Consider the following 12,569-nt stretch of genomic DNA (forward strand, 5'->3'; position numbering starts at 1 on the left):
TACATCTCATTATTACAGTATCTGTACATTCCTGATTACATGAGAAACAGCAGCTGGCAGGCACACAAAGATCTGGGATAATTAAACACAATCAAAAAAACGAACGAAATATTCCCTTAAATGATGAAAAAATCTGATGGGTCGGATATAAAATGCTTACATACAGTCATGGAGAAACATATTAGACCATCCTTGTATTCTCCTTGATTTCTTAATTTTAATGCCTGGTACAACTAAAGGTACATTTGTCTGGACAATTAACAGCTGAGATCTAGACATTTTCCATGGTTTTCTTGGCGATAACCAAAATCATTATCATGGAAAATGTCTAGATCTCAGCTGTTATTTGTCCAAACAAATGTACCTTTAGTTGTACCAGGCATCTAATGAACAAGAAATATAGGAGAATATAAGGGTGGTCTAATGTTTTTCCATGACTGTATGATTGAATACAAATTTTTCATATAAATTGATTTAAAACATGCTGTGTCCTTGTGCATTTTATGGGGGTTTCCCTTTAGTCCAAGCACTGGTGTAAGTAATGAACTTAAAAACAATCTGGTTACACACAGACAGGATAAATTATAAAGTGCTGGTTGGATCCTGCAGAGTGTCAACGAAACGTCACTGTTAAAAAAAGTTTGATCCAAAAAAGAAAACTCATTGTTTAAAAAAAACATTATTTTCCACCCCAAGTTTCAAGAACAGACCCCCTTTTCCAGGCCGACAGCTGAATTAGCCCCACTGATCTCATGCATCTCAAAGTTAAGACAGTGATACAAACACTATGTACAGAAAAATTACAAAACAGTACAGAATCCCCTTTTTGTTACAGTGATGAGGTACAATAGTGTTTACAAGAGTGTTTACAAGGTACAAGAGTGTTTACTTCCGACCTGAGTTTCCCAACGCTTTACAAGCTGTGGAAGGCAAATCCAACACTTCCCTTTCTCAGAAAAGGAAGACAAAGATGAGAAAAGGTTCCACCGTTCTTCATCCCAGAAGGGGAACTACTTCTAGCAGGCTACAGATCCTCTCCCAGGCTGGTTCCACAGCAGGTCTCCAGGTCTCCATGAAGGTCTTGTACCACAGTTACAGCTGGTGATCTGTGAGAGCAGGGAAAGATCATTCTTAAAGAGAGCAGGATACAGATTTGTTTTTCTGGTTAAAGTCTGGAAGTTAGTTCGAGGAAATGATTGAGCCAAACGATGTAAACCCTGTGGGGCTGCTGCTGTCACTAACATCGACAGGACTATCTTTACAGCAGTCTAGTCCGGATTCAGCTAAACCAGAACCTGCAGAGGTTTGTAACACAGCTGCGTACCAAACAACCTGATCACTTCTTTGTGTTTTTTTTGTTTTTTTTTTAAATGTGTTTATTCATTTTTCCTTTTCAACACAGACAAGCAAACACAAAACTTCAACACAACAACGCTTAAGCAACAAACAGTGACTCAGTTACACACAAACAGTATTCATATTGACAAAGTACATAAATAAGAAAATAAAAGGAAATCCCATTATTATGACCTTCCAGGGAATCCCTGTAACAAGATGGAAGATGCATCGTATTCCAAATAATTCAAATAAGGTTCCCAAACTTTATAAAATTGGTTTGAGTTTGAATGTAATGCACAAGTCAAGTATTCCAAAGGCACTAAATCAATTGTGGTTTTTTAAAATTAAGATTAATTTTTAAATTGAGATTAATTTTAAAACCCACTTTTATTTACTGTTTTTTGTTTTTACCCAGCATGAGACCAGCTCTTTGTTTTTAGTTGTTTTTGCTTGTTCTTTGTTTTTATTGTTGGTCTGTCCTGCCATGTACAGCACTTTGTATCAGCTAACGCTGTCTTAAAGGGCTACATAAATAAAGTTGATTTGATTTGACTTTATTTGAATAAGAATAGATTCTGCTCAACTGCAGCCAGACAGGTTCCATTATAAAGTTGCAAGGGTTGCATTAACCCTTTATCAGGCAAATGACCATATTTGGTAACTTGAGCCAATCGGTAAATCACACAAGATTCAAGCCTTCCTTTATTGTCATTGAATTAAATTGGTATACAACTAAATTTACGTGTGCTTCTCATATATAAGGTGCTTTAAAAAAAGACATTCAGACATTATGCATATGTAATAAGTAGTGTAAAAAGATAATAAATAGTTTAAAGGTAAAAGATAAAGTGGTGATGTATGCAGATGATGTGTTATTGTCTATTTAGGGTTGCTGTGGGAAAGAGACTATTAAATATAATAATAATAATAATGACTCAATTGACCTCAATTTGCAATATAAAAATGAAACATTTTGATCACAACACAGATCTGAGATGTGACGTGTTACATTGGGCATTTATGGTATTTATGTTTATGATGTTTCTTAGTTTAAAATAAAACGACACATTTTCTGCTTACAGAAACACAAATTAGCCTTTTTCTTTGCATCTCCACAACATATATACAAATTGTGACATTAATAGTGCTGTTTAACCACAAATTATTTTTCAGATTTGTTTTTAAGTAACAAAATAATAATAAATAAATAAATATAAATAACACTGCCTCATTGGACGCCTTCTCAACAAGCTACTGTAGTTGTTGAACACTGAAAAACACACTTGTCTCTGAGAAAACACAGCAGCAGCCCCCTTAGTCAGCAGGAGAGAAAAAAGTGGAAATTAATAATAAATGCAGCAAAATGCACACCCATACAACATGAGGATTAGGGCTGGACCAATACAGAGGTGATTCATTAACAGGAATAACACTGATGTAATAGTTTAGAATTATAGCTACATTTAAATGTAGGTCTTTTGCAGTTGTTTTTTCTGGCAATCCGTTTTCTACGTCCGATCATGAATCATTTTAACTGCTGTGTTTATAACTTTCAAAAAAGTGGAATTGTTTTTCCCAGGATAATCTGACTAAGTTGCTTAATTTCTTGTTTATCTGTGGAACAGGTGGGGTAAAAATGAAATAAATTAGTTACATTTTACTTGATACTTGATGTGTGAAAATGGTAAAAAAAAAAAAAAAAAATAGCAGCCTAGAACACTTTTTTCCCACCTGTTTTACAGATTTTTCACTTTTTTAACCCATTTATTTCACCTGTTATTAAGTTATAAACACAGAAGAGAAAACTATTCAAATCATTCATCAATGGAAATTTAGTGTCCAACGATGATGAAGATTTCAGAGGCTGTTAGGCTAACCTAAAAATATGTCTTTTGGATATACAGGTGCATCTCAATACATTAGAATATGATGGAAAAGTCCATTAGTTCAAGTCAAATAGCCCCAACCAAGTATTGAGCGTATATAGATGGACATACTTTTCAGAGGCCAACATTTACATATTAAACACACTTTTTAAAGTTGGTCTTTTGTAATATTCCTTTTTTTTTTTGAGACACTGAGTTTCAGGTCTTCATTAACCCTTGTGTAGTCTTAATATTCTGCGTACAAAAATGACCCACCATTATTAAATCTCTAAAATAAAGCAGTTTCATTGAATTACAACCCCCAAATCTTATTTTCATCAAGAAACATCCTGTCATGTTCAAAACAAAATACTAATCTTCTCCCATTTTTTTAATCATTGCCCCCAACAACAAGGTGTATAAAAGCATTAAGTAAGATACAACCTTTTAACTAATTTTCATCTTTAAAAAAAAGTCAATTTTCACCTTTAAGACAGCACAAGGGTTAAATGTAAGCCATAATCATTTCAATTAGAAGAAATTAAATAAATTAAAGTTTTATGAAATCTTTCATTCTGTGTGTAATGGATCTATATATCAAATCAAATCAACTTTATTTATAGAGCCCTTTAAGACAGCGTTAGCTGATACAAAGTGCTGTACATGGCAGGACAGACCAACAATAAAAACAATAAAAACAAAGAACAAGCAAAAACAACTAAAACAAAGCGAGTCTCATGCTGGGTAAAAAAAAAAGAAAAAAAAAAAGTGGGTTTTAAAATTAATCTCAATTTTAAAATTGATCTTAATTTAAAAAAACAAACAAAAATAAAACAGAGCAATGGCTCATGTTGAGTTAAAAGCCAGTGAATAAAAATGGGTTTTAAGATTTCTTTTAAAAGCGTACAGTGAGGAGGCCTGCCTGATATGCAAAGGTAACTTTTTGAATTGAATTACTGACATAAATGAACTTTTTTTATGATATTCTAATTTATTGAGATGCACCTGTAGAAGCTCTGTGCCGGTCAAAGCGTGTTAGTAACACTCAGAAACGTGAGCATGCAGCAGTTAGCCCGTCACAACATGAGACACTTGAAACAGCTGAGCGTGCAGCAGCAGGTTGATGCTCGGACCTTAGGGGTCTGCTCTGGTGGGGGGCGGGGTGGGGGGGACCCCCCAGGGGGCGCCGTTCATCTTCTTTCCTAAACCTGAAGAGATGCAACACGGATCATTTACACTCCTGCACGGCTCACTACTCCGTGTTCAGGAAACAATATGCAACAAAAACACATTTAAACACAGTTTCTGTATGTCACATAATACAACTTATTGAATATCTTCTCACTTCAGTCAAAAAAATAAATAAATCACAAAATACCAACACAGCATAGCATAGTATTGTCATATTTTGCGTGGCGATATTATATCGATTCGTGGCTGCCAAGTATCGATATTTAAGGTTCCACTGGCCGTCAGTATTTTGGCCCTTTTTTCCCCTCACTTTTAGGAATATACTGGTATCATATGAAACCAGAAGATCTAAGGAATCTATAGGCATCATGTGTCTGGATATCGTGTCGGCTAGTTGTGGAAATAACACTGCAAAGTGAGGCTAAAGTTTTGGTTTTTTTCACCATTTTTTTAATGATTTCTTCATAAAAATACTTTTAGATTAAATCTTAAATTTTACTGTAAGAAAACGGTTAATCTGCCTTAAAAAAAAAGTAAAATTACCAGAAAAAAAGTCAAAATTACAAGAAAAAAGTCAAAATTATCAGAAAAAAAGTCAAAATTACAAGAAAAAAGTAGAAATTACCGGAAATTTTTTTAGAAATTGTGGGTCAGGATATCATGTTGGGAAGTTGTGGAAATAACGCTGCAAAGTTAGACTTTTTTTCTGTTTAAAAAAGAAACATTTTTAGCAGTGAAGCTTGTTGTTTGTCATCCATTCATGTTTGATATCAGTTCAGTTCAGTTTGACTGAATACTTTGTTGGTCAGTCTGTGGCTTTGACTCTCATTGTGGAGAAATAAAAAGACTGAAGTGAGATGAATAGACTGAGAATTTTCTCTTACTTGACAAAACAATTCTTGATTGTATCGCAGTTAAACAGTTGAATTGCAATATATTGTATCTCCATATAACAAAATGCTTAAAATTGCAATAATATCGTATCGTGACTCAAGTATCTGGATAAAATCGTATCGTGGGGCCTATAAGCTGATTCACACCTACTTTTCATAAATTATTACAAGACAACTGTTAGAGTAGAGTACCGTTGTTGTTGCAGCAGGGCTCTGTGGTCTCCCAGTTCATGGATCTCTGGACAGCTTTCTTCCAGCGAGCAAAGCGGAACTCACTCTCTGTTTGCAAAGACGACACAGACAGACTGTCATCATCACATCATCCACTAGAACAGTAGTTCTCAACCTTTTAGAGTCGCAACCCCCAATTTAACATGCATGTTGTCCGCGACCCCCGCTCACTGAACACAATCTCACACGCACAGTTCAGATCACCCAAAAAAGAAACAAAATGACCAAAAAAGACACAAAATGGCCAAAAAAGACACAAAATGACCAAAAAAGACACAAAATGGCCAGAAAAGACACAAAATGGCTAAAAAAGGAAACAAAATGACCAAAAAAAGACACAAATTGACCTCAAAATGATTAAAAAAAAGACACAAATTGACCACAAAATGATAAAAAAAGACACAAAATGGCCAGAAAAGACACAAAATTACCAAAAAGACACAAAATGACTAAAAAAAGACACAAAATGATCAAAAAAAGACACAAATTGACCACAAAATGATAAAAAAAGACACAAAAAAGACACAAAATGACAAAAAAACACACAAAATGACTATAAAAAGAAATTAAGTGACCAAAAAGACTAAAACACATGAACACTTTAACACAGTGGAGACAGAGCTGACCCCCAGAAATTATCTCTCATCATCTAACAGCTGCACTAGATGGCAGCAGAGAGAATCCCATGCAGACCATCGGGTCGAACAGGTTCAAGCTGTTCCAACATGCTTCACACATTTCCTCCCTCTCACCGTCAGAGTTGATCTGAGGTTGGTATTTCTCAGATGTGAGGTGTGGGAGGTGGCTGGGGCTCAGGCTCCACACGCCCACGCCCTCCGCCGCCCCCGCCGCCATGGCTGCCCCCAGAGCCGTGGTCTCCGACATGGTGGGCCGCACTGGACCGACGACACACGGACAGAAACATTTTAAACACGTCAAAGTAGAAACGCCAAACTCTGTTATTTAAATGCAAAACATTTCTAATGTGACTCACAACACACTTTTTTTCTGATTATTTTTCTTAAGTTTTATCTTGAGAACACTTCTGTGAATCCGGCTTCTACTGATGATGTCATAGACGGGTACACAGTTATGTGCCGTTACCCTGTTTTAGTACAACAAAGTCCATGTTTGTATGTGTTGTTTTTGTTTTAAATGGGACAAAAGTCAGTGGGACAGAGAGGGTATAAAGTCCAGCTTTAGTCAATGGTTACTCATAATGACAGAACAGATCAACTTCAATGTTGTTGTTTGAAATGGGAGAGAAAACGGAAGTGATAAATTTGCAATAAATTTCAGGTCGGTGATCAGCTGTGAGAATATTTACTCCATCAAACATGTCGGAAATGTGCAGCCAATCAGAGTCGACCTTTTCCTGCTCCACTACTGTTTGTAAGTTGCTGGAGAAGTAAACAGAAAAGCCGAACGTGGAGCTAAACATGGAGATGAGGGCAGAGAAATAGATGTCAGCCATGATTTGGAGCAATAAACCAGAGAGGAACAGGTGAATGTTGGGAAAGAGCAAAGGAAATTACAATCTATCCGCTGCTGAATGGAGAGAACACTAACATTCACAGCACAGCAATTCACATACAGGTATGGTGCATTCAGTAGCGTCGGAACGACTATGGTGTGTTCAAGAGCGTGGGGCATATAAAAACTTGCAGCGATCGGTACAAGGAACATTCAAAGAGGAGAAATTAGGCTCACAATTTGTTTATTTCGGGTCTTATACCTGCAGAAACTCTCGAGACTAAAGTTGTTAGCTTATTTAATTTGCTTTGTTATTTACTTTGTATGTTAATAAAGTATTGAACTAATCTCTAGTTTCTTTAGTTTTCAGTACAGATGCTTTAAAACAGGCAGTTTAAAAACAATATTTAAAAAAAAATTGTGATAATAATCGAGATCGGACGATATGAAAAAATATATCGTGATCAGCCCTACTTCACGTGCACAGGTTTTTTTTGTTGTTTATTTTTATCCCACGATTTTGTAACCCATTTTATTTATCCCCCAGTTTGTCCTATTTCATGATCCTCATGTGCACAGTTTTTAAACATGTTTAAACTTGTAGTCTTCAGACCCAATCAACGCTGACATCACCCAGGGGTATTTATATTTAGCGTGAATGCATTGGTGCAGGTATGATGCTCCTCTTACCTACGGGCATGCAGAGGATGTCCGCCTGCAGCTGCATCAGTAACCTGTTGGACGTCATGCCTCCGTCCACCTGCAGCAGCGTCAGAGGGACACCGCTGTCCTGGTTCATCGCATCGATGATCTGAAACACACAAGGAGCCAATTTCAGCCAATCGTCAATCAAATCAAAATAATACCTCACCAGGGTGTTTTACATCACACCTAACTACTACTGACACATCAAACTACAAAAACAACACACACATAACACCTGGAAAGCATTCGAGGTGAGTTGTATCAGTATTACTGTAAAATATGTGCTGTTTTCTTACATACTCGTTTCTCAATCACTCCTCTGAATATCAATTTTAAGTGCCAGCAGAAGCAGTTTTAATAAACAATAAATCATGTTAGTTCATTAAATAACTTCATAATAATAAACTTTTTTTCTTCTTGAAGCTCAGATCTCTGGACATCTGTAGTAAGATGCTGCAGATGTTTTTGGTTGGTTGGTTGGTTGGTTGGTTGGTTGGTTGGTTGGTTGGTTGGTTGGCTGGCTGGCTGGCTGGCTGGCTGGTTGGTTGGTTGGTTGGTTGGTTGGTTGGTTGGTTGGTTGGTTGGTTGGTTGGTTGGTTGGTTGGTTGGTTGGTTGGTTGGTTGGCTGGTTGGTTGGTTGGTTGGTTGGTTGGTTGGTTGGTTGGTTGGTTGGTTGGTTGGTTGGTTGGTTGGTTGGTTGGCTGGTTGGTTGGTTGGTTGGTTGGTTGGCTGGTTGGCTGGTTGGCGCATGCTTGCCATTTTAGCACATATTTTACTTCCTTAAACTGCAAGCATTTAATTTATCTATCATGTATGTATTATTATAACTGTTGTGAGAATGTTTTACATGTATTCATGCTTTATGTGTTTTAATGTAGTTTTCACAGCTCAATAAACGCATAACGTAAACAGAATCCTCATTGAGCTTGTCTTTACATCTTGAGTGGAGTCATATCAGCTGTCCTCAAAACAAGAAGAAGAAGAAGAACAGAGTCTAACACGGCTCACCTCTCTGGTCTGGAAGCAGACGGCCTCCAGGGCAGCGAAAGCCAAGTGGTTCCTGTTGGTGAACTGAGTGAGACCACAGATGATGCTGCAAAACACAAACAGAAAAAGATACAATACACAAACCATAATAACAACATGTCCCTGGGAGAGAACAAAAGGATCACATTGATACTGGATTCCTCCTTTTGTCCTCATTTCAGGGTCAAATCACAGTTGGTCCCGAGATGTTTTAACAGCTGAGGCTCTCACCCTCGTGCGCTGGGCTCCCAGTAGGGGGCGTAGAGCCCCGAAAAGGCCGGCACAAAGTAACAGCCGTAAGATGTACCGGCTTCAGCTGCCAGCTTCTCTGAGGAAACACAGGAAGGAGAAGCTGTTAGTCAAACTCATTATATACATACATATATATATATATATATATACATTTACATATACATACATACACACATACATCTTTAGGGCTATATATAGCCCTAAAGACAGACACTTTATTGAAAAAAACTCAATAAAAGTTCAGATTATATATATATATATATATATACAAACATACATACATATACATACATATATATATGAGAAATTTGGCAGAGCCCTGCTGAGATGCTACATATATATTAATATGCTAAGATGCTACAGCACGTGTACCGATCTCTGAGGACGACTTCACGATGCCCATGTTGTCCTTCAGCCACCGCACCACCGCCCCTGCGATGGCCACTGAACCCTGGAGGAAGAGAGAGAAACACTCACATCAGATCAGGGCAGCACGCAGGAAGGAGCCAGGTGAAAGCACAGTAGTCTAGACAGATTTCAGAAAAAAGGCCTTCTATAAGAAGTGAGGAGCATTTATGGGTACAAGTCAGGAACCGGCCTGCCTTACATATCTCAAGGGTGCTGAGTCCAAAAAAATGGTTCCCAAACGAAATTTTGAGTTTTTGACCTTCTAATTTGTATATCAAATGGCCACCAAATTGCCCATCTTGCACAGTCATTGGACCATTTCCCCTTTGTTTTTTTGTAAGTAAGCAATCAAAGATGAGGAAATTAAGTTCTAGATCTGTAGTCTAGGGTCAGAGCAAGAATATAGTGGAGGCTCAGTGCCTTTTTTATGTATACATAAAAAAATATAAAAAATATGTAAAAATATGTATACATATAAAAAAAAAAATATATATATATACTTTGATTGCCTACTTACAAAAAAACTTGGGGAAATGGTCCAATGACTGAGCAAGATGGGCAAATTTTGGCCGCCATTTTGATATGCAAATGAGAAGGTCAAAAACTAAAAATTTCGCTTGGGAACCATTTTTTTGGATTCAGCACACTTGAAGTAGGCCGGTTGCTGACTTGTACCCATAAATGCTCCTCACTTTCACTTTTTGGACAATTCCGTCTAGACTACAGCCAGAAGGAGGCTGATTTAGAAACAAAACCTTGTGCAGAATGAGACAGTGAGCAGTCACACACCTCGAGAGCGTAGCAGGCCGGCACATCTTTCCCCAGTTTGTAGGCGACGGTGGTCAACAGGCCGTGTTCGGACATCAGGAGCTAACAGCATAAAGAAGGTCAGATCACAACAGGAACACAATGAACATCATTTAAAATGGATTTAAAGGGAACACCAGATCTCACCTTGGTCCCTGTGTTTCTGAGCATGAAGCAGCCGGTCCCATACCTTTATATGAAGAGGACAGAGAACAGGAAGACACATTAGAGACTTGTGATTCAATATTTTATTAATATAATAATAAATATTGTGTTACTTGGGAGTTTGATGCAGATCAGATCTCATTTTATGACAAATTAATGCAGAAAACAAGGTAAAAAAAAACAAGTATGGGGAAATATGTAACTCCTTACTATCAAATTTTGTACAAAAATGAGCAAAAAGCAACATTTTAAGCTATCTTTATTATGCAAAACTCACCTTACTATGTGTAAGATAAGACAGTGTAATGCCACACAGTGGGGAAATGTATTTCTCATATCAGCTCAATATACAGACACATAGATATAGAAGACAGAATAAAGAATATAAACTATAAGACATATACATACATTTCTGCTATTTGGCATTTATTATTAATATATATTTTTTGTGTTTGTGTTTGCTTTTTCCTGCATTTTACAGATATTGCACAATGGAGAACATATATTTTGCCTGGATGTTTTAATAAGTGACGAGGTTAGAAGAAGAACCCCGTGACACCCCTCAATAAGTTGACAGGAGTTTATTCCAGCTCCTGGATCCTCTCCTTCATGTTACATCATGTTGGCAGTTCAGCCAAAGAGGTGAAATGAAGTAGAAGGTGAATGGCTTACGTGTTTTTGGCCTGACCCTCCTGGAAACACATCTGACCCACCAGAGCAGCCGACTGGTCCCCAAGACACTGAGGAGGACAAAGACACCGTCAGAGGGACACACACACACACACACACACACACACACAGACACTGTCAGAGGGACACACACGGAAAGACACGGACACACACAGACACTGTCAGAGGGACACACAAAGACAGACACACACGGACACACGCGGGCACACGCGGGCACACACGGACACAAACAGAAACAAACAGACACACAAAGACAGACACGGGCACACACGGACTCACACGGACATACACGGGGGCACACACGGACACACACGGACTCACACGGACATACACGGGCACACACGGGCACACACGGACACACACGGACACACACGGACACAGACAGAAACAAACAGACACACAAAGACAGACACGGACACACACGGACTCACACGGACACACAGGGACACACACAGACACACACGGACACACACAGACACACACAGACACACAAAGACACACAAAGACACACAAAGACAGACACGGACACACAAGGACACAAACAGACACACAAAGACACACAAAGACACACACAGAGAAATACACAGACACACACAGAGAAATACACAGACACACACAGAGAAAGACACATTCACACACAGTGTCTCATACTAAGGGCTTGTTTACACGACAGCGATCTCGGGTGAAAATGACAACATATTTTATCAGGAGTCATTTCAGCAGAATTATCACATACAATAGGACAATAAGACTAATGAATTGAAGTGAATTGAATGAAGTTGTGTGCGGTGGGCGTTAAACCTCTGTGTACTCTGGCATCTGCACTGACACAATATATCTGCGACAGGCTAATATTGGCCTGGGCAAAGTGCCGAGGGGGCTCTAGTGGAAAATGTGTCCCTCCACGCGTCACACACACTAAACAAACAGTCACATGTCACCGTGTTCACAAAGTTACATGTAAATGTCCGTTCTTACCCCAGAGATTGGAACTCCTGCAAGAGAGCCGGATTTCTGTTGAGTAGACAGAAACAAACATGTTTACAGTTTGCAGGATAACACTGACTGGTCTTTACACTGGCAACAACCGGATTAAGCATGAGGGGCACCAGGACACTGCAGAGAGAGAATCAAATAAATATGTGTAGCTAAGAAAAGGACTGGATTTGAAGCTGCATTAACAACATTGACATTTAATTCTAAATTCAGAATCCTGCACAGATGCAGGTAAAGATTAGGCTACAATACTAGTATCTGCTAGTTTTGTACAATCAAAAAGTCAACTTAGTCAATTTACTGAAAAAAGATGGAATTATTTACAAAAAAGTTTTTATGTCATGAACTGGTCTGCTATAATCCATATTATTTGAGAAACTCATGCTGTGCTTTATTTTAGTTGATAATTAAAACTTTTTTTGGCGTGGGGGGTCATGATGTCATAAAATATGGCAGCAGATATTCAAAGCTTCAATTAAAAATTCTCAATAGAAGTTTTGTGTATAGTATAATATGTGTTAATGCAACA

General features: G+C 38.0%; 1 protein-coding gene across 2 annotated transcripts in view; it reads right to left on the minus strand.

The window, feature by feature from the left end:
* Positions 1–1,001: 1,001 nt before the first annotated feature.
* The window catches only part of LOC131978751 (glycerol kinase-like), a 30,874-nt gene continuing 19,306 nt past the window's right edge, over positions 1,002–12,569 (minus strand). The window contains exons 9-20 of one of the 2 annotated variants that reach the window (XM_059342503.1): positions 12,023–12,058; positions 11,027–11,094; positions 10,337–10,379; positions 10,172–10,252; positions 9,347–9,425; positions 8,954–9,050; positions 8,705–8,789; positions 7,682–7,802; positions 6,271–6,414; positions 5,480–5,566; positions 4,337–4,411; positions 1,002–1,106 (exon numbers count right to left, since the gene is read on the minus strand). In XM_059342503.1, the coding sequence (XP_059198486.1) occupies positions 4,338–4,411; positions 5,480–5,566; positions 6,271–6,414; positions 7,682–7,802; positions 8,705–8,789; positions 8,954–9,050; positions 9,347–9,425; positions 10,172–10,252; positions 10,337–10,379; positions 11,027–11,094; positions 12,023–12,058 (915 nt within the window). In that variant the 3' untranslated portion in view covers positions 1,002–1,106; position 4,337. The remainder of the gene's footprint in view (positions 1,107–4,336; positions 4,412–5,479; positions 5,567–6,270; positions 6,415–7,681; positions 7,803–8,704; positions 8,790–8,953; positions 9,051–9,346; positions 9,426–10,171; positions 10,253–10,336; positions 10,380–11,026; positions 11,095–12,022; positions 12,059–12,569) is intronic. The other variant, XM_059342504.1, reaches the window with a different exon arrangement.

Source organism: Centropristis striata, chromosome 10 (assembly GCF_030273125.1).
Source record: "Centropristis striata isolate RG_2023a ecotype Rhode Island chromosome 10, C.striata_1.0, whole genome shotgun sequence".
Classification (NCBI taxonomy): domain Eukaryota; kingdom Metazoa; phylum Chordata; class Actinopteri; order Perciformes; family Serranidae; genus Centropristis; species Centropristis striata.